This window comes from Haliotis cracherodii, unplaced genomic scaffold (assembly GCF_022045235.1).
Source record: "Haliotis cracherodii isolate W230 unplaced genomic scaffold, xgHalCrac1.p SCAF_3, whole genome shotgun sequence".
Classification (NCBI taxonomy): Eukaryota; Metazoa; Mollusca; class Gastropoda; order Lepetellida; family Haliotidae; genus Haliotis; species Haliotis cracherodii.
In genome coordinates, this window is record NW_027266286.1 from 19,841,486 (window position 1) to 19,869,073 (window position 27,588).

Below are 27,588 nucleotides of genomic sequence, written 5' to 3' on the forward strand. Positions count from 1 at the left end.
GCAAACACTTTATCAGATTTAGCCAGTTAAAAGGTACGCTGAAAGCTCACAGTTCACATACACGCCCATCACACGATTCCTATCCCACCGTTGATTGGTTAGTGTGTGGACATTGACTTGTATGTGAAATCTATACCTGACGCCAACTCACGATGTCGACTGACGTGGATCTCTTACCCCAAACTGCGTTATCTGTTTGTGACACATTTCAGCTGTGCTCGCCTAGGAGGATAAATCCCGTAGTCATGAAATGTAGTCATCGTACAGTGTTTTCCATGGGATGTTTCTGACTAATATACAGAATAAGTTTACATTTTAACATATCAACAGTGTGACCTTGAACATAACATAACCTTCCTCAATGTCGTTTTCAAGAGATTGCCAGATGCTATCATTACAAACTCTTGAAAGTGGTTTGTCCGGAGACGAATTCCGAGAATATACCAATGTGTCACACCCGGATGTGGCGTAACGAATAATACCAGGAAGGATACCTCAGCCGCGTTGCACATGGGGATCGATACGGCTCAGCGGATTCTTCCTCCAAGGTAGGCAGGGTCGTCGTTAATACTTCAGGGGTTTGTATGTATTGCGTGTTGTGGCGTAACGACCTTTGTCTGTGTTAAGCAGCCAATGAAAAGAAGCCGTGCATGACTCAAGGAATTCGAACAGGCCCTGCAATGTGTGCCATGTATGTGTGTGTGTGTGTGGGGGGGGGGGGGGGGGGGGGGGTGCTAAGGTGTGTGAACTGATGGCTAGGTTGAACTAGTCTGTCTTAGAGACCCTGATACAAATATATATCTAATACAGCCCATGCAAGTCTATAATGTCTAGATCACTGCAGGAGGCAGTATCTGAAAATGAAGAGAGTCACTGGGCTCCTTTTTATTATATTTTTATTAAGATCACTGAACAACTGTTTTTTTATGTAAGATGTGTTCATTTCAGAGACTAGATGTTAGTCTAAGGTTGAACTTGGGTGAGAGTATATGTCCGTGTGGGAGGGGTGGGTGGGTTGCTGTATACATATGAAGAAATTATTAGTTATAATGTTTTATTTTTGTATTTTATTGATTGTATAATTTTAGGTTTCTTTTAGGCCAGTAATGGCCAGGTGTATTATGTAAGCATGTCACATTAATATACTATATTATTATTATCATTATTATTATTATTATTATTAATGTGCAAAACAGACTGCGATAGGTCTATGGCAAATGTTGTACGTGAAATGATGACTCTCGCTGGATCCAGACCATGTGTTAATTAAAATATATATTGTCGACTAATTGATTTGGGTAGCTCTTTATCATAGTATATAACATCATATACATTTATATGTTCATATATGCAATTATGTATCCTTTTGTTCTTATTCCAAACATATGTTTCATAAATGTTTATGTTTTTCATGTAAATACATATCTCCTTGTTACTTTGCATTGTGATGTTTATTTTGGAAATCAACGTAGTCGAGAGAGGATAACTTTCGCCCAACCCCATTGATAATTTCTGTCAATAAAATATGTTTTTGAACAAAAACATCTCTTGGTCAAAATGTATTCACTGGTGATGTAGGCACATACATGTAGCATGTGCAATGTCGTGGAGTATTGACGATGAACCCGAGTGAAAATAACATGTAATCTCTCTTTACAATGTCGTGTAACAATATAAGTTCTACAACCGTTTTTATGTGCAGCGAATTTCACGCTTCACACTCTTCTAGAGTACAAAATTACAAAAATTACTTCCTCACACCAAACCTTATTACCCTTCAAAAACACATAAATGGTAAACGTGTTGTGAATGATACATTTATTGTCATAACCAACATTGCAAAATTATAAAAAATGGTGCAAAAACTACTCACTATTCACACTGTGATGAAAATTCAACCGGCAAATTGCCGTTTAGAAGAATAACGTAATTATGATAAACTATTATTCTTGAATATGAAAGCAAACAGGTAAATAAAACATCATTGCAACATAGTGTAATTTATTTGAAAACAAAGTTGGACGTGCCATTATTTCCTTTCATATAAATAATAAGTCGGATGTGTTTTCGATAATGATTAAATCAAGTGATTGCAGTTAGACGCAGAGTTATTTACAAAAAGGGACAAAACCATTTCCATAATCATATTAAATACTTAATTTTAAATACCCGATAAGTCACTGGAAATATTTCAGTAAAATGAACATTGCGATGCAAAATGTTGTATAATTGTACTCTATTCAATATGTAACACTCGTGTAGAGATTTATGCACATTCAGTCAAAAGAGGAAAGGAAACTACAGCACGTTTATTTCATGACTATTCCAAAACACTGGTTGTCAGGGCCAAGATCGCCAAGTAGACTAACGAAACAACAAGGATAAGTTACATATTTTAAACGAAGACACTTGAAGTCTCAATGATGTTCCAACTCTAATTATATTTGGTAATTGTCAAATATGATAATTGTTAAGTATGATCATTCGAACAAATTTAGAAGTGTAATCACATCAACTGAGAAATACATCCTGTAACATAATAAATTTCTCTACAACATCAAGTACAATTATTTTTTCTTGAATATTTTCATATTGGGCATGTGACAATACAATGCAATGATTTTTATTCAAATGTAACTATTACTATTCTGCAAAATCTAGAATAAACTATATTGGAGGAAAGGTAAGAAAAAAAGAACGACTGCATGCACACCCCAAGATACCAACGTGTCATTTACTTATATGTCTCTAATGTAGTTCTGATAATAACGCAGGTCACTGAGCAAGTTCCAAAAAAGAAGTCAAGGGTGCAAATAAAGTTCTTAAACGTTACCATTTACGTGAAGAAGACGACAAATTGAAATGTATTTGGTTGTTTTATCTACATGCTATTGTTATAAAATTGTAACAAAAAATAGTTTATATACAATAGAGACGAAGAAATGAAGTTGGGGACAAGGGCGGGAACGCTCTAATAATCAAGACATTTTCTAGCAATGCTTTTAAAATGGGTTATTTTTCAGTTACACCGCGGCGTTTCAGTTTTATGGGGGTCGTTGATGTTTGCCATATTGGTGAAACCCATTAGTACGCGTTTGATACTGACAAACCAAAATCATAATCAGGGCGAATATGGCCCGGGTTCGAACCCACAACCAGTTAAGCCTGGCGCGCATATGAGATTAAATTCTGTAAAAGGAATTTCGGCGCCTTTGACGAATACACTCTTGTCCTATTTGGGGTTTAAAGAGATGGGAGTAACTGATTTCAATTGTGGGTGAAAAACGGTTGATAAATAAGTTTAACGCCTTTTAAAAGTATTTATCATATCCCGGCGTTGTATGATCACCAGAATTCGGGAGGAGTGTAAAAACATTGGACAGGTTGGAAATTCAAGAACCGAGCTTTGGTGTCGACAGACCAAGCTTCCAATTTGGGTTGAATCAAGGATTCGAATCCACGAAAAGTGACAACTCGAGGTTAAGTAACGAGGCGCCTTGGTTTACTGGCAGCCCCATGTTCTCGATGCGATAAAAAGGATTCGACAGTCGCAGGGAATAATGCAAATAGAGCTGTAGCTTCCCTTGATGTTTCTGGAATGTTTTCTGTATTCTATATTTATTGACGATTATAATGCATGGACAAAGAAGAATAAACAAAAACAAAAATAACAGATCAACAAAAAATAGATTTCATAAACATAGACCACAACAATGCCAAAAATCAATATTCCCATATCTATCCTATGTTATTCCGCATACCATACACTAAGAAAAATTGGAAAATTAAGTAAATTTCATTTTCAATATGATTGCTATAGTTGCCAAATCGGGATCCCGTTGTTAATGTTATGCAAAGTTCAGTTCAATTGCTTTATGATTTCATATCGAAAATGTATGCGTTTTTGAGTGAGCTTACGCATCTGGTGAGTGTGTCATGTGACCTAGGTTTGTGACAACATGTGAAAACAACAGTTGTATTACACTTCCTTAAACAGTAGATTATACATGTGCACGAAACAAACATGAATGTGGGGATCATTGATAGCTGACGGGCATCTTTATCCCTGGTCTCGGTTTAAGTGTCAATAAAACTAAATCTTTACTTTTAATTATAAATATTTTTATTTAATGGACATGTTCACTGGCATGAGTGAGTGAGTATGGTTTTACGCCGCTTTTAGCTATATTCGAGCAATATCACGGGCGACACCAGAAATGAGCTTCACACATTGTACCAGTTTAAGAAATCGAACGCGGGTATTCGGCGTCTACCCCGCGCCCTACCAGAATGAAGAAATTCAATTATTCTGTGCAAAGTATTTGTTTTGTAAGTTTGTTTGTTTGTTGTTTAACGCCGCACTCAGCAATGTTCCATCAAATTATCGAGTCTTGAACATAAAATCCAATAATTGACATCATAAGTATCGTTCAACGCAATTGGGATACGATAACATGCATCAATCAAGTCACCGAGGATGACCACACGATCTCGTCAGTCGCCTCTTATACGTATACGAATTTCGGAATTCTCACCCGGATCTGTGCAGAGTGAAAAGGTTTCATTCATTACCATGCCTACATACAACCTCCTTGTTATATCAAATGCGAAAGTTTCGAAACAAACAAGGAAATCAATGCATCTAGTGTGATGTCGACTTAAACATCTCCAGTGTAAACTAGAGTGAAACCCAAGTTGCAGTCAGTGGTAATCTTACATGCACAGTTGATGTTTCAGGGCATGTAGTATTTGAGGCACAAAACCATAATAAACACGAAGTAATTACGAATGATGACCTTATTTTCAATGGGAGTATTAGCCGGGTATTTAAAATAACAAATATCAGGAACATACATTTATTATGTATGTATCCCATATGCTCCTAACAGGTTATGACACCAGATTATGTCATATAACTATTGTTAATGTGTCCTGCACTGACATATTAATAACTACAGTAATATGAAATGGCATGACATATTAACTATAGTAATAATCTAAACTGATGGACCGTGATACTAATTTTAGAGTATTATGCTATCCATAATGTGATAATGGTCATGGTGGAATTTAATCATATTTATCTGAGGGTTTTCTGTTGTATTTAGCATATATGCTTCTTATCAAAAACCAAGATGGCATAGATAGTACAATGGAATATGTAACTTCCTTGTACGTAACTATACATCGGTCACCAATTGGCATCATGCCAAGCCCTAGCTATATTTTTCATCAGCACATATATTGTCATGTCGTTTACATATAAAAATACTTCTCACGTAATCGACAACGTACTCATGAATTTGTAAAGTAAACAAGAAAAAAAACACACTTATAATGTATTTCATTGTGAAACGTAAGTAATATTAGTTGCTTTTAGAAAGCTATTAGTTATTAACAACATTTTCCCCGGACTGTTCCCTGGATGTGTGTCCTACAGACTGGACAACGTTCTAGAGCTGGGGCGCACATGGAACAGGCCACCAGATGTCCACAGGGAAGGAAGACGATGTTGGCAGGGTCCTCCAGACAGATCTTACACAAGCTCGACTCTTTCAGCTGCTGCATCACTTCCACAGGGCTTACTGCAAAAAGAACACATATATCACCTCACTGTTAGGCCATGTCTCTTCAGATGAATTTGGTATTTACCAGAAACATAAACATTAAGGGAAAAGGCGGCAATAAGTGGTGCACTTGTGCCAAATCCCTTTGTCTTTTTGGAAAATAAAATATGTTTAATACATAAACATTCAAAAAGGATATGTTCTCGTTGACTCTGACTCGTTTCTCTGAAAACAACAAGTGTTGCAAGGAGAGTATGAGCCAGATGAGCTCACAGGCGGAGGAGCCGGCATCAGGATAGATTCATGCATGATTATTAGCCTTTCTATACATTCAACCACCAATGCTTAAGGATATATACATCATACACGTGTTACAATCGACTCTCCTGTTTGTGCCTCTCACACAGACAATGTCGCCATCGATAATTCGCATATATATATTACTTATATCCAAGTACATGTCATAAAGTAACTTGTTGGCTTTAGTAGTTGAATTACAGTTTTATTTATCCTATAAAAATGCAAAGAGATGCATAACAGCAATGTCATCATTCTGTACATACCTTCTGCTTTCGGGATTTGTTGCGGAGCCTGGCGTCTCTCCGTCGAAGCCAGTTCAAACGAAGCCAGTCTATCAGGTTCTGTGGTGTGATCAGTTACTCTATGGTTAGTGTCGGCCGTTGGACGGGGATCAGTAAGTTGTGGCTGACTCACGGGTGAATGAAGATCGATATCTGTAGTAATAGGTGGGTATCTAGAACGGGTACTTATAATACTCAACTCCGAAGGCAAGGGGCTGTCACGAAAAGTAACATTTCCACAAGGTAAACCATTCCTGTGTCGACACCCAGTTTTATGACGTTGAGTGGCGTGCATCCCGTTCCTAATGCCGCAGCTGAAGCATCTAACCTCTCTACCACCATCTGTAGAATAGAACCCGGCAGCCGCCAGCTGTATGGGGGATACATTTGCTGTGTCTACGGCGTGGAAAGATTTCAATCTCAGCGCTTCATAGACCATGATTTCCTCCAGAGGTACGCCACGTCTAGCCATTAGTTCTTCGAAATTCCCTCTTAATGATATCGATGGATATACCCAGGCAGTAATATGTGGAAATGCGTTTAGCTTTGGTGTAAAGTACCAATTCGACGGCGCCATATTTTTATGCGATTTATTACAATACCATGACGGATCGTTTAATGCCATGATATATAAAATAGTGTCAGTCAAGCGTCCACCACTGACTTTCTTTACGATAATATTTCCATATTTCAACTTGAAGAAATATTTTCTTTTTGGCGCTGTTATGTATCGGATATAAATATTCAATATCCATTTATCCATTATGTTCCTCATCGTGGGTTCCTGCAAGAGTAAAAATAACTCTTTTAGCAAGAATTTTTGAAGGTATATGCCGACAATTTAATTCAGCTTGATGGTCATGTTGTAAATATTAATTGTCAACACCAGAAAATAACTACCCTTAAGAATAACTAAACCGTCACATAAGATATAGGCATGTGTAGGGAGAAAACATTTTCTCGTAGGATGGCGGACAAATTAGTTCTCCCACAACTGTTTCAATATTTATTACCGACCGAGAGTAATATATTGTTAAACCCTGTTAATCCGGTAGTTTTCCCCTTGAAATGATCCTGATAAACGAAGCATGGGTTCCGAGTAAAAGCTTTTTGTTCACATATTATATTTCCAGGAGTCATCGTCCGAGTTTCAGATTATCGGGTCCCAAACTAACTAGATGTCACTTTTCGTTAAATCAACCACATACTAATCGGAATGTGTAAATGTGGCAAAGTATTGATTTTTTATCAGTAATGTTATCTGAAGATGGTAAATAAAGCTATCATTAAATCTCAAAAATACATTTTACGTCGTCAGAGTTAAACAAACGAAAACCTTTATCCAGTGTACAAGCAAAACGGACCAGTTACGTTTCAGCAACAATGCAACACAAAACATCTTAAACGGTTCGTTTCATCTTGTAAGTTCGAAAAAAGGACAGACAACAGTAAACAATCCACAGTCGCGAAGCTCCATATAACAGTCAAGCGTCTGTTGATATATGAGTCATCAAATATTTACGAAAATTTGTGTGACAAAACGGAGGAACTATTCCCACAAAATAGAACTCAAAATCTTTAATCTGGGCGTTTATATCCTATTTCAGGTGAACAGTAAACGGATCGCCAGAAAAAAGTATTTACTGAAGTACCATAAATGTCTGTTTAGATGCAGTTCAATCCAGTGCACCCATACATTATGGCATACCTGACCAGCCGGCATATGGAGAAACCTTTCCTTCGAAAGTCAGCTCCCAAATGACGCAGTCGGGCAACAAGTACTCCCTGTCATGTCGCGCACGCGCATGCGTACCTGTACGTGTTTCTAGGGTTTTTCCGATAGTGTCTATATTAAGAAGGGGAAAACCCTTGGATGGGGTTTTTAAAGATCAATTGATATTTGTTCACTTGTTGTGGTTATCAACTGCAGTGAACAGCTCTACACAATACACCGATCCAGTCCCGACCGATAAGCCCCGCCCACAAGCTGCCGTCCTCGTTGAATTTGGCTTAGAATGCTTTGTTACCAGTCGTGTGTCAAAAATATCTAAAGAGAGTTATATATGATCTGTTTTGGGTTCAGTTTTAGTTGTCAACTTGCATATCGGAACTGAGAATGAGTCATATGTCCGATGTAATGGTGTATCGGTCAATGAGGTCACCATGGCTGAAAGTTAGAAGCGTGCATTACTTCGAAGCACTCATGTCAGACAGAGCATAATATCTTGTCAATTTACAGCATGTCAATAATACATTATTCATCCAAGGGCGGGGTAACTAAATTTTGATTTTTTACTTTCCATCGTAATTTAAGTACTAGTATATGGAATGTACTGGAAACCGTAAACACAAGAACAAGTTACAAATCATGTGGATTTTTTGTCTGCTCTAAGTAAAACCAATTTAACCTGAAAGGCATAGAGTTAGTTGGTCTTTTTAATGTAACAACATAAAAGAAGAATTGATAAAATCAAAGCAGTACATTATTTTTCCCCCACTGCTACATTAGTCTTTATTATATAATAAATGCATCATAACATATATTATATTTGGGCATCTGGAACATGGGGTTGGGCATATCACCAGGGATAAATCTAGCCCTGCTCAGAGACTGATATTCATCCCCAAATCTGTAGCAGATGTCAGTAAACTGTCTCTCTTCAAAAGTTTTTACATATCTATGCCATCCTAAAATAATGCAGAATGTAAGGAAATATTATTAGTTTTTTCCCCAATTGTCAAGGGCACTTAGTTTGGAATTCTAAATTTAGATAAAAATCCCTGGTTACACTTCCAGAATATAAGACTTAATAAATTACCAGTATTTAGGTACCTGGATGTGAGAACAGTTGAAAACATTGACAGGATCCAAAATAAAATGAGCACCTGTAACTGCCATGGTTATTTCTAATCAATCGGATCTATGTTCCAAAAAAAGGAAACCTACGATTGTAAAAGTATCTGATGACAGGGTCTGCAGTACTTCCCATCAATTTCGTCACGGTATGGCTGAAATACTGCCGATGTGACGTTAAATCTTAACTCACTCACTCACTCACTTCCCATCAAGTAACTTGCATTGATAAACTATAAAACACAAATTAAAATTCATATATGATGTTTTATTCAAAAGACTTGTCATGAATCGAAGATTTATTACTGTTAACAACTAAACATGTAAATGAAGTACAACAAATATCTCATAAGGAAGAGAATATATGGATGTCAACTTCTTAATTATGAGGAACACCACTATCCTTAAATTCTCTTCCTTATGTGTTGCACTTCTAAATGGCATCCAAAGAATTAAATATGTCATAAGTTCAAAGCTTTAATCAACAAAATGACATCATGACATCATGTGCGTAAGAAGAAATAATTCTTTTATTGTTCCAGAAACAACATGCCTATAGGACATAACACTAAACAATATATATTTCATTTTACAAATCACATGTTAAGTGACAAGTATTACTTATGCATGAAACAACATACATTTAATTGCAAATATCAGATAGCTGGACACCTGGAGTGAACATGGCGTTTTCCTTAAATAATAAAAATACACACAAACGGGGATTCAGACCAGTTCCTTTTCTAGTTTACTGATTGATTGTCATCCATAATGTCCTAAAGTTGTTCTAAAAAACTCGTGAAACAGCAAAATCACTGTGAAGTAAATATAAAGTTCATTCTAAACACAATCCTAACCAAAACTTGAACAATATGTAAATAACCAACATGCTTAATAAACACTATAGCAGCTCTTGCTCAATTATCAAATATTGACAATCTCCCCACATCAAGGTAAAGAATTACAGTTTGGGTTACATACATTTCAGAATTCACAGTTATATATGAAATGTATTAAGAATTATTATGTATTCTGTATCGGAATTGATCAGGCACTGGTTAAATCCTGATCAGGGTGTGACAAAGAGATAGTGTCTTAGTTTTTACAAATCATGTGTATCTTGAAATAAGTATCATGCGTTATGATACTGGTAATCACTTTCAAAACTATCTTTTTTTAAATTATATTCTTTCCTATAGAAAGAGCCAACAAGTTAAGTTTTATACCAGGTGGATGTTGTGCCATCAAACATTTAGTGTTTGTTAGCGCAATTAAATTATATTAATCTTACTTTTATACGGCATTAGTGAAATAACTGGTTGGAATAATTATTAATAACTTCCTCAGATTATATTTATATCATTACTTGACCATGTTACTCTGAGTTCATAAAAAACTTGCTGTTATTTCCAGTAAATTAATTAAAATGCCTCGACAATCATAATCGTTTCTAACAGTTATATTGTTTCACTAAAATGTTTATCAGGAACCTTCCACTAGATTCTGCCAGTGAATAACCTATGTTGCAAACAATTTTCTGATATCAACTAATTTTTTTATTTCAATCTGTCAAAATATTTCAGTAATTAACTTCCTTCTCACGAAATTTTCCTCTTCTTTCTAACCCTGAAAGATTATTCCATTTCACCATAATAGGATAACTGCATGGGTCCTATCTCTTCATAGAAATGCTGTAATAGTTAAAGCATGATTTAATAGGGACCTTATATGAATCAAATTGAAAGATTTTGTGGAACGAAAACCATTGACAAAGAATATAATTCTTTGCCTAAAGATTTATTACTGCTAGAGTGATTTGCAATATTATGCTCCAGTAATTTGTAATATCAATAGATAGGCTTATTGTGATTTTGAAACTAAATCATACCTAAAAGTCTGTAACAAAATAAATGATATCTGAGAGAGAGGAATACAATTTCCACTAGATTATACTTCAATGTAAATAATAGTAGATTTCGTTCTGCACTAACCGAAATCAGATCACTGGCATATTTGTTTACAGTGTGTCACGGACGTCTCGCCTGTTATTGTTTATATGAGAACTCGGTGTTGTTTACGTGTGCTATGTATATATAGGGCACTAGTTTACTTTCCTAACAACAGAAATATTAGGTTAACATCAAGTGTGTTGGACCCAGTGAAAATACCCAGGTAACTTGGAGTTGAAGTGCAAAACAACCAAATAAATTGTTGACTTCATTCAACTGATTTAAAAATGCCGATAAACAGATGGATATTGCAAGACGACTCAAATTTTTACATTACAAGTTAAACAAAATGTATACGTCGATAACCCAAGGGACTACAACAGTTAATTTAACTGAATGTATTTTGCCTTCAGTGGCTATCTACAGCTTGTTGCTGGTCCGTATTTAAAATGTTTTATTTATTTCTCTTGATAGTTTCCATCTCGAGTGACGATATTTTATTATCTAAAAATACAGAGACTCCCCCAATACAAGGTAACCTGGGTCAGTGGGGTAGCCGGGGTTAAAGCGTAAGTTTGTCACGTGAAAGTCTCCCTCACTCACTGTTTTGGAGATCTGCGACCTTTGGTAATTAGAAGTATTTTTCCAAGTAAGTGTTTAAATATAATACATTATACGTCTTATGCGCCTTAAGGTGTAAGGCCCATGATCTTTCGATAGCTATTTGCAAGCAAGATTGTAAACGGCTCTATCACCTTACTATTTCTAATGTCAGCACTGTATCGACGTATCTCGGCGATGGCGGTAACACAGGCGAGCAATCAGGAAGCTAAACTAGCTCCACATTGAAAGCTGGTTTGACGACCCTGTAATATTTACAGAGACATTGGCAGACACACCAGCGCTATGTATTATTACCTACCAGTGATTGGTAGATATATTTAGCAATGATGTGTCAGTGGCGTGTGTATTTATATAGACATATAACGCCAGCTATTCGCGAATGAATTTTGAGAAATTGATTAATTTTCTGTAGGAGGCAGGTTAGTCACATTGCATATAAACGTATCAGTTACCCTGTAAGTGAAAAGCTATATACAAAGATGTAGTCATGACAATTCATTTATGATTTTTAATATTGTATGCATCGTGTATATTGGTGGTGTGTGTCATTCACGGAGTAATATTATGTGTAAGTCTTTTACATGTAAAAGATTAACTTTCTTGTAATTCTTTGTAAATATTGTCTGACAATGTCATATTTACTGTCATCAATATTGATTTCCAGGGTTGGACATGTCTAATCGATACCGACACTTCCTGGACGACGAGTTGGTCTGCATACCCCGTGCGCTGGTCAAATGGCGAGTTAATATACATGCTCATCTGGCTCGAGCACCACGTGACCCGCCACCTGTCAGCCTCGAGGCGCTTACCAGGATCACCAGCACCAGACCTGGCAAGCACATGTGTCATACCCGGATGTGGAATTTCGAACAACGCCTGAAGACCCTGAAGGATATAGCACCCACACTGCTCCAAGGGGTCTCGGAGACCCAGGTAAAGGACATGGCAAAGGCCGGATTCTTTTACTCAGGTAAACAAAACCCTTTTCATTATCGTGAGAAAACCCTGCTTAAGCAATGTACTATTCTGATGCCCGTTTCAGACCACACTATCATCATGTGGTTATAACTCACTGTCAAATAATGATGAAAAGGTGAACGTTTCCTGCTCCACCGGTTGCACCCGTCACAAACACGTGCAAAGGCAAGGCAAGTGCCCAACCTAAAAAACACAAGAAACAATTACACAAGTCAAAATTTGGAATTTTAACGGACAATATCTTTGTCACTAATGCATTAAATTTAGAAATGTTCAATCTCAACATGAATACCATACAACACTTTGAAAGCTTTACTAATATCAGGCCTTGACTATTGTAACCTCGATAAAACCACTTTTGGGCAAGAGTCGTACGATGCTGTTGGAAATCGTCGTAGAAAGAACATGCTCGATTAATGTAGAAATATTCAAATATGAAAGTTGATATGCCACTCCTGTCATGAAATGGATTAATGTTTTCTATATTGTCTGTGCAGGCCTGGGGAACACACTACTATGCGCCCACTGTGGTAACATTCTGCATTCCTGGGTTGTGGGTGACTGTCCCTGGAAGAGGCACGCTGAACTAAACTCCAAGTGCCCTTTCCTGGCGAGAGGTTGCAGCTTGGACAAAGCCGGGGTTAGTCCCTGATCTTTTATCTTGTTGCTCCTTTAATTATCCTGCAATAACTAGTACCCAATGTCAATAATACTTGTGAAATTCGGTTGTCGACAATATATTTACATTTATCAATCTAAGGCCATAGAGTATCGGAAGTACCTTTTTTCAAATCGTGATTGATAGGCCTTCCATAACATCGATCTCTCTGGCATGAAACACAAAAGATAAACTGAAAGAATAATTTTTTTTATAACCGAGGTTTAAGTACAAAAACTATTAGAATTGGAATACAGCTGTACAAACGTGAGAAAATATTGTAAAAAAAATACTACTGAACAAAATAAAAGTATCATACTCAGAATAACAACACATATTATACATGTAGTCTGTAGCAGCATGATCGATATTGGACTTTGCTGTGACTGATGAGTGGCCTCAATTAGATAAAGTCAACCGCCACGAAAGGATTTCTTAGAATTGTGTCTTCTGTCAATTGAGTCAATAAAGCAAGATATGAGCAGTGATGCTTGAAAACTTAACTGTAGGAAGATGAATGTTTCTCTAACGAGATATAACTCACGTCTTTTCGTTTTCCAGTTGACTATTGTCAGATTTCATCTAGACACTATTCACTTGAAGATGCGCGTGGACTTTGTTATGATTCCGTTGTATGAGCACCACTCATTTCAGAGACGTAAGAAGTAATTTTAGTTGTAAAGAATACAATATATTTTTATTCGGCATTTAAAATACTGTAGATTGTGCACAGTGCAGGTAAAGCACCATGTCTATGTTTCAGGAAGTGACATCCCTGCGTAAACGCCACAGTGCCTGCTAACCAAGCTTCGTCAGTCCCTCCAACTACATTCCTAGTTCAGCATCTTTTACGTTTCGTAGATAGAACGTAATCTTATTATTTCAATCTAAAATACAACAATTTGTTCAATGGCTAAGTTGCCTCTTAATATACAGACTGTTTACTTTGTTGATATGCAAGACAGAGACAATGTACTCTGTTGATATGTCAGATACAAACAGTGTGCACTGTTGATATGCCATATAGAGACAGTGTACTCTGTTGATAATTCAGATTCATGCCTTATGCTCTGCCGATATGCCAGATAGAGACAATGTACTCTGTTGATAATTCAGATTCATGCCTTATGCTCTGCTGATATGCCAGATAGAGACAGTGTACTCTGTTGATATGTCAGATAGAGACTGCGTGATCTGTTCATACATGTAAGTCAGATACAGACTGTTTGCTCTGTTGATATGCCAGATAGAGACAGTGTACTTTGTTGATATGTCAAATACAGGCCTTATGCTCTGCTGATATGCCAGACAGAGACAGTGTACTCTGTTGATATGTCAGATACATGCCTTATGCTCTGTTGATATGTCAGACACAGACCGTGTGCTCTGTTGATATATCAGATACAGACAGCGTGCTCTGTTGATATGCCAGATAGAGACAGGGTACTTTGTTGATAAGTCAGATACAAACAGTATGCTTTATTGAAATGCCAGATAGACAGTGTGCTCTGTTGATATGCCAGATAGAGACAGTGTACTCTGTTGATATGTCAAATACAGGCCTTATGCTCTGCTGATATGCCAGATAGAGATAGTGTACTCTGTTGATATGTCAGATACATGCCTTATGCTCTGTTGATATATCAGATACAGACAGCGTGCTCTGTTGATATGCCAGATAGAGACAGGGTACTTTGTTGATAAGTCAGATACAAACAGTATGCTTTATTGAAATGCCAGATAGACAGTGTGCTCTGTTGATATGCCAGATAGAGACAGTGTACTCTGTTGATATGTCAAATACAGGCCTTATGCTCTGCTGATATGCCAGATAGAGACAGTGTACTCTGTTGATATGTCAGATAGAGACAGTGTACTCTGTTGATATGTCAGATACAGGCCGTCTGCTCTGTTGAAAGGTCAGATACAGACAGTCTGCTCTGTTGAAATATCAGATAGACAGTGTGCTCGTCGGAGCAGTGTTGATGTAATGTAGGCATCATTGTTTATGTACTGCAGACATAATTGTTGATGACATACGGAATGGCAAAGTTTACACATGGTTATGTGTTGAATCTGTTGCATTAACTTCATGTTGTCTTTAAAATATAGATGTATGCAGTTAATTTCGTTGTATTTGATTATCAAATGTGAATGTCAATGACTGCATTCGTAGGCTGAATTTACGAAATTCGTGTAGGAAAATATGTGTATCTTTCGAAATTAAGTCCTTCTAAACTCACGGTGACACGAAATTTTAAATCCCTCTAACTATAAGTACTTGGATGAGACATGAAATTATAGCCCTAATATAACAATGCAAACGCGTGCCTCCTCAGCACATGGGATATGGGATATGTGGAATGAGGAAATTAATTAGGGTGGCAACAGAAACAGGTTAAAGCACCACTTAACCATACTGGTGAGGCCGTATGTTTTGTTTACTCAAAAGTAAATAATAGCTTCATCTCAATCTCTATATATCTCATTTAACGTTGAGTGAGGATACAAGTTTAACGATCTGTTTGCTATCTATTCGGTAACGATACTTGAAGTTGACAGCCTATCCGTCAGTGACTGACATTTGAGGTTCACAGTACTCTTGCACACGTATTATGTAGCTTCATGCAAATAAAACTATGTAAAACGCAATGAGTGTTCTCTTGTCTTCTGTCGTGCCTCTTTTTTTCACGCCTCACGAAGCAATATTGCAGCTATATGACGGCGGTCGGTAAATAATCGGGTCAGGACCAGAAAATCCAGTGATTGACATCATGACCATCAATCTACGCAATTGGGACACGATGACGTGTATCAACCAAATCAGCGAGTCTGACTATTCGATCCCGTAAAACAACAAACAGACAAACACAATGTAACAATAACATATCATTTTATTATCAGTTGATTCAGAAAACAAGGAGAACTGTACTTGAATAACAATACATAAGCATTTTAAAGTTCAGTGACAGTCATATGTTAGTCAAAGCTATGAATTGTCCTTAAATTAATAGCACCAGTATATGGAGAATTATAGCTCATGGTCCTATTCTACAAAGGGATCTTAGCGCTAAGACGATAGGTTTTTTGTTAAAAGAAACGAAGAGACGACTGGGTGACATCAAGGTTACTAGTGGATGTACATGAGTGATCTTGTTAATTATATGAAAATGATAGTATTCTTTTCGTGCATTTCTGTTAGTGAAATCAATAGAATCTATTTCTGCGCCAGGACACTGAGACAGCATGTCATCACTATTTTATTTGTTAATTTGTACACAAATATTTACACCTTAAATATTCACAAGGTAGAATAATATGACAGTTATAATGACAACAAATATTGAAAATTGTTGCCTTTAATCTTTGTACACATTCATTCAGGCAGTCAGTCGGGAGATAAATAAATCATGTCTTAAATCACTACAGAGACTTTAGTGTGGCGATTAGGAGATTTTTATGAATATTACGGATTATCTATTCATCGTCGCCGAACACACCGTTAATACTCAAGTGTTCAATCCGTAATCCCGTGTTTTTAGTTGGTTTAAGAAAGATGCGTAATGAAAAACTGACATTGTGTTTTCATGACATTTCCAGAAGATAATAGCATCACGCGCTTAAACTGCATTGGTCACAACTGCACCCTTGGTATCACCAACGCATTCCATTACATACAGGGATATCCAAACAATATGTTAATTTCAAAACAAGACATATTTGGTGTTAATTTTACAAACAGATAACAAGCTAATGAAACGAAAAGTCTTAGTTGTAGCGTTTGTTTTTAATCAAAATAAATATCATAATGTTTTCGAAAACTCTGAACGGAGACACTGAGTATTCATGATGTTTATTTCACAGAATTTCTAATATAGGGAAACTCACAGTTGTCCAATTCCCTGAAATCCGTAAAACATCTCGACGGAATGCGGATAAACAAAAGCCTTTCTCACCGGAAAGCATGGTACTCGCTCCATACCCCAAAGGAGCTAAAAATACTCACCACTTATGAGAAGAAACAATAAAGCGCTATTAAAATATCGTATTACCATATCTGACTGACAACCGTTACAAATATGTTCAAATGATTCCAATTAAACCTTTGTAGTTTTGCTTTTGCTTCTGAAAGACATGTATAATGAATAAGAATATCTATCTGTCTTGGTACCAATGTGCAGCCATGGGACTGGAATGTTATGTAATATACAAATTAAAAGTTCACGGGACGGGAATAATTCCCCGGATGCGTGTCCTGCAGACTGGGCAACGTTCTAGAGCTGGTGAGCACACGCCACAGGCCACCAGATGTCCACAGGGGAGGAAGACGATGTTGGCAGGGTTCTCCAGACAGATCGTACATTCACTCGTCTCTCTCAGCTGCTCTGTCTCTTCCTCTGTAGCATTTAACTGGTCCTTGGTTTTATCTGTCACAGACCAAAACATAAATGAGGAATCATATAGGTTTATAGTCTACCTTTAGCGTGACCAGTTAGTGAACTTGTTCTTAGTAAATAAAGCATTTACTACATACAATACAAACTGTGTGTCGATCTGGATAGACTTTTAAATGAAATAGAAACATATTGATGAATTGACCTATGTTATTCCATGTACTATTTAAACATTTATTATTACTTTGTAGCGGTGTACATAGCAATCGATATGTATATACATGTAGAAGTGTCATCAATGTTGCAATAAAGCTTTTCGCTCATTCGGGCTACCTTTGTAAGATCTTCTTGGATGTAAGTTCAGCTAGAAATGCCTGTAGCCCAACATTTAAAATTGATCTCTAGCAAATTAGGGATGTAGAGAACCGAAATCCAATTTCATAAAAATGTCAGCACTTTAATGATGATTTTCTTGGTAGTTCACCTATATAGCGTTTTGTTATACATTATCCAAATAACGAATCCTATTCCGCACCAGAAGCCATTGGCTGCTCTCTTAAATATAAGTGATAATCAATATGTTTACCATGTTTTTGAGTCCTCTCTGCTTTCCGACTTTTACTGGTAACTGGCAAACCTAGGGAAGCATTGACAGCAGCATTCGAGTTATTGATTGCATTATTCCCTCTTTCACTGTCTGACAAAGTCGATTGCTTGGGAGAAATGTTTCCTGATATTTGTTCAGACTGATGATTATTGTAACCCATATTCGCCCCCTCTGCTGTCTGTGAGCTAGTTACAACATTATGTGATGTGTTTTGCGTTGTTGCTTCTCGGGACGCTATATGTGCCAGATGGACACGGACAGTTCCCCGGATGTGTTTCCTGCAGACTGGGCAACGTTCTAGAGCTGGTGAGCACACACCACAGGCTACCAGATGCCCACAGGGAAGGAAGATGATGTTGGCAGGGTTCTCCAGACAGATCTTACATGCACTCGCGTCTCTCAGCTGCTCTGTGTTTTCTTTTGTGGCCTTCAACAGATTCGACTCTGTCAAATCTTTGGTTTCTTCTTTATGTTTCGGATCTATTTTCTGAGGTTGCATCTCATGGGAGCGTAATTCTGCAACCTTAAGATGAATTTAAGGTGTTTGTAAAATTGTAAATTTTTTATATAAATTTTATATTTCTTTCCTTATCATATCTCACAATATGTAATTCTCATTCTACTTTCAATCCTAAGTGGAAACGTGCTTACAGAAAGGTTCATTGTGGTCACCTCCCAACAATCTGGGTCATGCTCGCTTCTCATCCCGAGGTACTAACACGCGCTGATCAATCTGTCATATCCAGGGATATATTTTCGCGTTTCGTAGCTGCTCTTTGAGGTTGCATCCCGTTGGAACGTGATTCAGTAGTCTAAAGATAATTTGTTAGATGTTTGTAATATATATTCTTAAAAACACATTTGCTATTTTTACCACATATCCAGCTTTGGTAAAAGAGGTTTTTTGGTCAGTAATTCCTGAACTAGAATTTCGTTATTACCTGTGGCGTTGTATCTGGGGGACATCTTGCTGCCAGGAAAGGGCAGTCTGGTCTCAAACGAGCATGAACCCGCCACGGGTCGTCTTCTTCATCCCATGCCCTGAGCACAAGTCCACAGCGGAAGCACTGAACATTATCCGAGTTGCCTGTAAGAAGGGATGACAATGTGCCAAGATACTCAACACAATTATACATCGGCATCATTAATTATATTGTGGTAGGTTGTGATGGTTAATTCCAAACAGCATCACGCTTTGGGGTGACAATTCAAGTCAGTTCACAGAGTTGTCAATTCATCCGAGAAATAGTAGGGAATCTATCATTTTTTTCCCGTTGACTAAAAACAATGACTAAAACCTATCTTACCTTTAACCTTAACATTGGTGACTGCTTATTTATTAATGAAAATAAGAGGTGAACCAATCTCTAGTTCATCCGACATAAAAACGTCATATGATAAAATTAGAGATTTAGAAGATTGTATTAGAAATGAATTCCAAAATATTATCGTGGTTAAACTTGCAGAACAGTCAAAATATCAAACTGAAATGAATTAGATTAAACATGAAGCAATTAGAGAAATGGAGATGGGAAACATAGTGTAAGGAGGATGAAAGCCATCCAGTTCTTTTTGTCACACATTCAAACAATTAATAGCATACATAACATAATTTACATTAGAAATGAATTGCTTTAGATGCAGTAAATTCATAACGAATTTTTTACATTTCATGTATGTGCAGAAGAACAAGATGATGTATTGCACATATTTTGGAACACAAAATGTAGTAAAAGTAGTATGCAGGTACCTGGGAAAGTTTCTGAATAACCACGCCATTGACAACCCATGAATCACTGTATGCTTAATAGCATTTGGATACAGCGCAAGCAATACACTACATAACCATATAATACCAGCTTGCTAGAGATGTATCCTTATATGATAAATTAATAACAAGAGGCCCAACGTTGAAGAAATTCCCTAAATATTGAAAGATATATGTAAAACAGTCAAACAGTTTAAACATAGAACAAAGAAAGAAAATGATACGATGTGGCATAAGTAAACGTGTTCACAATTGAATGTATATTTCAGTACTAATACACATATACTTTGATGGTTATATCCACTATTGATAAATTGTTATTCTTTAACAACCTCTTTGATACTGTCAAAAGAGACAATTATATCCGTCGGAAACAGAATTTAGTCACTATTCTTTTGGAATAATTACTGTGACAAACTGGCATCCATTAATTACTCTTCAGGTGCAGAAATACTGTGACATGCAGTAACAATAAGAATATGCTGAATATTTTGTTGAAACTATGCCGTATTTAGACCACCGTTGCGGATACATTGTTATACACGATATATCCCCCTGTTACAATTGAAATATGCATTTTGAATATGTCACATTGCAAATTATTTTTCTATGGTTTGTCATTTTGAGCAATGTGAGACATACACTAATTGAAAATTACCTGTATAGTAGAAACCAGCTGCAGAAAGTTCCCGCAAAAATCTTTCACTCGGCCACCCTCGGAACGATGCAAGTCTATTGGTTTCAGAGCTGTAACCAGGCGCTTGGTGATTAGTACCCGCCGTTGGCTGAGGAGAAATTGCAGATCTAGGACGACGGTTTGGATGAGTTATGGAGAGTCGCTGGATCTCGGGAGATGGATCATGAACATCGAAATCCGAAGTTGGGTACCATAGTTGTGTCAATGCACAGTCAATACTTGAAGACAGTGGGTTTTCGGTAAAAGACACATTTCCGCGATGTAAATCATGGTTATGTCGACAGTAATGCTTATGAGGCACACTGGCAGGTTTATCCCCATGTTGCCAGTTCCTGTATCGCACCCCGCAGCAGAAGCACCTTGTCTCGTCACCATCTCCTGTCGCATAGAACCCTGCCTTAGCAAGCTGTATGCGGGATACAGCTATATCCACACCAAAAAATGATTTCAGTCTCAAGGCTTCGTAGACCATAACACACTCCAGGGGCACTCCATTCCGAGTCATGAGGTCTTCAAAATTCCCTCTCAAAGATATGGATGGGTATACACGAATATGGGTATGTAGCTGTGGCACGAAACAGTGTGAGGGGATTTTATTTTCATGCGAAGTATTGTAATCATATGACACAACGTAGATGTAAAGCTTGTCACTGTACACCAACATTATTACAATTTGACGTTTCTTCATTCTTACGGATAAGAAATATAGCATGAATGTATGTACACACATGGTAATGTTCCTTCGTATCTCCTGCACTGCAAATTCAAACATATGAATTTAGCAACACATGCAGGGCGATCTCACCTAACACCACAAATACAAGTTAAGCTAGGATGACAACTCTATCTGCTCGCCTATATCCGAGTGTCGGAACATCAAACAGACGTACTTGAAACAGTCACACATATCTGCACAACAGGCAAACAGGACGCCATAATGTATTAACACTTGAAGGAACGACACGGTGGACCTATAAATAGAATGTGTAACATTGACAACCAGGACAACGCACTGTTACCTGTCCACCGTCAGTACAAGCTTATAGAAAAGTACAGGAAAATAAATGTGCGTTCAATTGATACATTACGAAAATCGATCTGTGTTCACAAACACCGTCTCTCAACCAAATCTAGTAAATCTCCAACAATACATTACGGCAACAACGCTAGATTTTTCCAGCACATGCAACTCATATCCTTACCTCGAAATGGCTTTCAACTGATGACAAGCGAATCAACTGGATTAGATAACGCCTGATGTTATTTCCTCTTTCTGATTGGCCAATGAGTTCAAGTGCCACCTGTCTTTGTGTGATATTTATAGCTGGGCATTTCCCTGAATAATTGAGCATTGTTGATAAGAACATAAAGCCTGGACTTGTACAGCGGAGGATGCGTAGAGAACTTGGTGAGTACACAAACTAGCGATTAACCTGTAGTAACATTATTAATCAAGTTATTTCTAAATCATAATACCATTACAGAAGAATATCCCCGTGTGCTACTGAGAGAGGACAACATAATAACCTATGTAGAGCTCTCATCAAACATACTAATACATAGAAATAGGAGTACCACTAAATTAATACATAAAATGCGACCGGAAACCGCCCACACTGCATTCATGTTGTTTAAATTGTATTTGATTCCTAATATCTAACAGGACGTTATCCATGGCTATAAAGAAATATGTCCTTTCTCAGTTAGCAATCTCAGCATTGATTTTTCTCTGTAACGAGGCCTCTGTAACGTACGGCTGTGTTTCCGACACATATACTAAAACTACATTACAGGTTGGAATATGTGTTTTATAAAGGCAGTTTTATCCCACAACACTTGTATCTTGTCCCTCTTGAAATTCAATGACTCAAGTCCTGGACATGGTGTAAACTAATGATATATATTAAAGAGACAAGTCAACTATCTGTGCTGATTAATGGAAGCAATGTAAATTAATAATTCGAAGAGCTGATGTGGTAAGGTTGCTGCAAACGTATGATAGGTTGCTTGGAGTGAGTGAGTGAGTGTATAACTGTCGTTTAAGGCCATTCAGCACTATTCAAGGTCAGTCACGATGGCGTGTAATAGAACGAATAAGAAAATAAGCAACGTTCCACGCCATCGGCACGACGACACCAGTTAGAAATGTCACAGAGCCTCAAGACCACACGATTAAACTTAATCCTTCCTTAGTTTACAGATCCGCTGACCTTACAATATTGGAAAATAATCAGTATTGCAAGGTTCTTTGTATGCAACAGGCATTAAACGTCTTTTTCATGATAAAAAAATAATATCTAAATACTTGGTATGAACTGAATCGCTGAATCGACTTATCGTCGAGTGCAAGTTATATACAAGTCATGAAAAAAGATATTACACCTACGGTGGACCCAGTTAAATATCAAAGCCCGTTGAAAACCTTTTTATATTAATATATTTTTTATTATTCTATGACCTAACGACCAAATATGATAAAATCTTCAATTGTCGAACTGCAAAGATGCTTTAATCGTTTGTATTCAGCTCAACAAACAAGGAAGAATGATGTTCTCTGTTCCGCCAAGAGATCATTGTCCAGCGTTCGTGCCACCAGGAGTGTATCCCAGTCGAGCAATGACCCGGAAAATGAAGAAAGAAACTTTATCCTTAAAACACAAGTACAACACGGATAACGCGAAAGAGATTTCTTACAACTGTAGCTTTGTCCCAAACATACCAGCAAAAATAGACATATCTTATCTTGTCCACTGTATGGAGAAAAAGGGGGATCAATTGGATGCATGTCACGTTGAAAATACTTGCAGTACAGTTGTACATTCAACCGCAAAGCCTAATATTTCTGTTACAAAAAATGCATATCTTTGTAGAGGCAATGATGTTTTGGTGAAATATATGAGATCCTTATCAAAGGACAGAGAGGAAGTAAAACCAACAGAGTCCACTGAAATAGAACGCATCTTGAAAAGAATAGTAAAGAATTCTTCCGATCATAGTTCAAGCAACAACGTTTTGAACAACATTATTGTTTCACCTTTTTTATCACTTCAAACATACTTTGAGGGCATTGTTAGAGGGGAAGCTCTGCAAGACGATGATATGAGATATGGAGCCTTGCGCCTGAAATCATTTCAAGGAATCAGCGTTTCTGTCTCCTGCCTCCGCCTTGCATCATCAGGGTTCTTCGCTACTGGGTTAGGTGATGAGGCAAGATGCTTTAGCTGCGATATGAGGTATAAACATTGGCTAGCAACTGACGACCCAAGACACATACACAGACGGATCTCCCCTGCCTGTAGACACATCAATGGGAGTGACAGCAGAAACGTACCTATATCTATTACTGCTGGCTCAGACAGGGTGTCGATATCCGCTGCAGTGGCCACAGCAACTCCTGGCGGGGACCAGACCTTGAACAATCAACAAGACCTGAAAACAGAGAACATAGGTACTTCGTCAACAGAACATGCATCTCAAGAAGAGAATGGAGTCTTCGACCAGGTCAGGCTTGCAGGCATCCAGCACGTAAACTGCAGTTCCAGGGAAGCAGATATAATTCCATCAAGTCAACACATCTTTTGTCCGGAACGGTGTGCCCCCTCACAGCTGGCAGAGGTGGAAGTAGCTTCAGGAAATGCAGCACCTGCATCTTCAACTCTTACATTTGCCACCGCTGTCTACCCCCACTATGATGATAGGGTAAAACGACTAAGCACCTTCAAGACCTGGCCGTCCAATCACTGCAAGAAACCAGAAGTGCTTGTTCAAGTAGGCTTCTTCTTCGCAGGTATGTATACACGTGTGGAGTTTGCAAATGATTGTTTGCGTGTCTGTTCACATCATGGTCGACAGTTGGGTAGACTGATAGTAAAAGCGATGGTTCTCACGTAATCGACTCCTAACGTGGCTGTATGGTATGAATCCAAGTTCTGGTTTTCCACCGCCATATTTTGACTGGTATAGAACAAAATGTCACGAAAAAGCCCACAAACTCACTCCTTCACGTTATGCTTCGCTGTGCAGAGATGTGTCCCTTGGGCACGGCAGAAACCTACGGTTGTGGGCTCGAAATCCGATTCGACCCGATTATGCACCATATGCACCATACCCGTGCTCGTGGGTTTCACCGAAGTGGTAAACGTCTGAGACCTGCATCACTTCGAGCTTTCCTCCCTCATTATGCTGACACATGGTGATATAATTGCAATAATGTTAAAAGCGGTGTTAAACCAAACTCACTCATTCACACTCAGCCATGGGGAGATAATTTGATAGAGAAGTTGCTATACAACTGGACAGTAATTATAGATGTAGTTTTGTCTTTATATAGAAGCAAACCATCTATTTTGCAGGTTACTCTGACTGTGTGCGCTGTTTTGTCTGCGGTGTTGGTCTGAAGACCTGGGAGGATGGGGATGACCCCTGGGTGGAGCACGTGCGCTGGAGGTCATCTTGTGCTTACATACTAGCATTCAGGGGAGAACAGTTTGTCCTCCAGACTCTGGGATCACTGGGACAGAAGACAAATGTAAAATCCCTTATGTATCTATCATTCAGTGTCATGAACACGTTCTAATTTGTAAGCAGTAATTATTTCATAAATAATGGTAGTATTCATCACAGAGCTTACATTGTACTTTATACTAAGGCTGTAGTGTACAGGTGTGTTCCTTATTCCAGACAACAGATATCATTTCAAAGGACGTCTGTCAGCGTGCACTGGGCATGGGATACAGCGAGGACAGAGTTACCAGGGCATTTCACCAGGTTAAAGCTACTCATGAAGGTAGAATGCATTTTATGTCACCCACTGTCTAAATATGTGTATAAAACACAAGGTGAAAGCTGGTTGTCATACATTTGATCCATTATGTCACACTTTTATGCGTGCCACGCCACTTGCAATTTGTAGCTGATTAATATGTACAAATCTAACACATAATGTAATGGTTTCAGGGTGCAGATTTCCTGATCTTGCCGCATTGCTGGAGGTTTTGGTGAAGCAGCAATGTGAGTCAGAAGGACTCACGGTCGACGCCGATGCCAGTGCAAGGGGAACAAGGTATGCCGAAGCCAGTTCAGGAGGATCAAGATCTGCCAACTCAAGTTCAGAAGAATCAAAATCTTCTGCGAGTTGGAACAGACAGACTAATAGAACCAGGTGTCATAGCGAAACTGGAGTAGCAGGTGATAACAGAATTCTTTTAATTTCAAAGTATGGTAGATGCAATGTAATATATAGTACTGCGTGAGTTCTAAACCCCCTGATTTGATACTTTGCACTCGTGGTATAATTAATGATAAATGATAATTTAAATTTGCATGTGAATCAAAACGTGAAAGACTTTAGTTAGTATTACTGATACTGGTATTGCTGTCAAACGTGCATTGAAGGGACGTTATAATAGAGGCCTACGCTGAGACGTAACACAATGTGCCTGTATATATGTCCTTGGGCTATCTGGTCATAAATACTCGTACTCATCTTATAACAATTGTTATTTTTAGAGAAGCAAGACAGAGTCAAAGAGGAGACACAGCAACTGAAAGAGTCGAGCTTGTGTAAGATCTGTCTGGAGGACCCTGCCAACATCGTCTTCCTCCCCTGTGGACATCTGGTGGCATGTGCCGTGTGTACACCAGCTCTAGAACGTTGCCCAGTCTGCAGGAGCCACATTCGGGGATCTGTTCGCGTCCATTTGTCGGACATGGCGTCATTAGCGTCATAATATTGCCGTCTCAAGGCTCCACATTGATGTTCTTTAGTTACCAGGGGTATAGATATTCCAACTGATCCTCAATTGGATAATTGATAAATTATTGGATTACTCTAAATGGAATAAATAAGAGCTGAGTTTAGGTTTTAATGTTTCATTATCTTGTGGTCCTTTTGTAAGATGGACCAGATGGGTGTTAACATAGCATTCGGATATCCCTGTATATAATGTAGTATGTTGGTGATACTCAGAGTACACTCAGGTAGAACCGTTTATATCAATGAAGTTCTTTGTTAAAGCGAGTGACGCTATTATGTTGTGTTTTAGGTATTCCAACAAAGCTTGATATGAACCCCTCTATGTCATAGACCCGTAGGTTGGTTTTCGGATTGCTGTGGGTTTGAAATAGGGTAATGGGCTTCTCCAACTGTAAGGTAATGTAGATACCACTTTCGACAGTTATGAATCTGTTCATGCACAATATTTGAATTATGTACAAAAGACAATTTTATCTTCTTTACTACATCGGCTATTTCTCACGGTGTGTTGCGAGTGAGGAACTGAGTATGGTTTTACACCGCTTTTAGCAATTTCCAGCAACATCATGATCACGACCGGGGACACCAGAAATGGGCTTCACATATTGTATTATGTGGGCAGTCGACCCCTGGCCTGCAGCACGACGAGCGAACGCTTTAAACACAAGGCTACCCTATCACCACTGCGTGTTGAGGACAGCCTCCGTAGTCTAGTGGTAGAGCGCCCGGAGAGCGGAAGGTTCGGGGTTCGATCCCCGGCCGCGTCATACCAAAAGACGTTAAAAGATTATACTTGGTGTTACCCTGTCTTGCGCTCGGCATTAGGAGGCTATAAAAAGCCTGGTCGGCTCGGGGTATACTGTGTCTGAGTGTCTGAGTTGGGTTTTCATGTTAAACTGCGGCATGGTATCTCAGTGGGCCAGCACTATAAATCGGCATCAGTCCGGACTAGTACAAGCAGCCGCACACACACTATGCATGTCGCTATATAAGTGCAATAATCTTGGACGCGACGTTATACCCCATTTCACCTGACCTCACCTGTGTGCTGAGATACTAAGATGCACTATGATCAGCACTGTTCAATAGTTACTGGTTTGTTCAGGCGGTTCCTTACTGACTCATACTGGCTTTATCCTAATTGGACTAATAA

General features: G+C 38.2%; 2 protein-coding genes across 2 annotated transcripts; one reads left to right on the top strand and one right to left on the bottom strand.

Annotated features, from left to right (window-relative positions):
- On the top strand, positions 1 to 27,586 carry LOC139475755 (death-associated inhibitor of apoptosis 2-like). Its single transcript, XM_071258958.1, has 8 exons — positions 1 to 548; positions 12,240 to 12,548; positions 13,054 to 13,196; positions 23,207 to 24,467; positions 25,033 to 25,208; positions 25,361 to 25,466; positions 25,637 to 25,867; positions 26,189 to 27,586. Exons 2-8 carry the CDS (start codon positions 12,248 to 12,250, stop codon positions 26,407 to 26,409), a joined length of 2,439 nt encoding a protein of 812 aa, XP_071115059.1. The 5' UTR covers positions 1 to 548; positions 12,240 to 12,247; the 3' UTR covers positions 26,410 to 27,586.
- On the bottom strand, positions 16,997 to 21,507 carry LOC139475739 (baculoviral IAP repeat-containing protein 7-B-like). Its single transcript, XM_071258931.1, has 4 exons — positions 20,642 to 21,507; positions 19,157 to 19,302; positions 18,195 to 18,738; positions 16,997 to 17,641 (listed from the first exon to the last, which is right to left on the bottom strand). The coding sequence occupies exons 1-4, from the start codon at positions 21,450 to 21,452 to the stop codon at positions 17,436 to 17,438; spliced, it is 1,707 nt and encodes a 568-aa protein (XP_071115032.1). The 5' UTR covers positions 21,453 to 21,507; the 3' UTR covers positions 16,997 to 17,435.
- Positions 27,587 to 27,588: the final 2 nt, after the last annotated feature.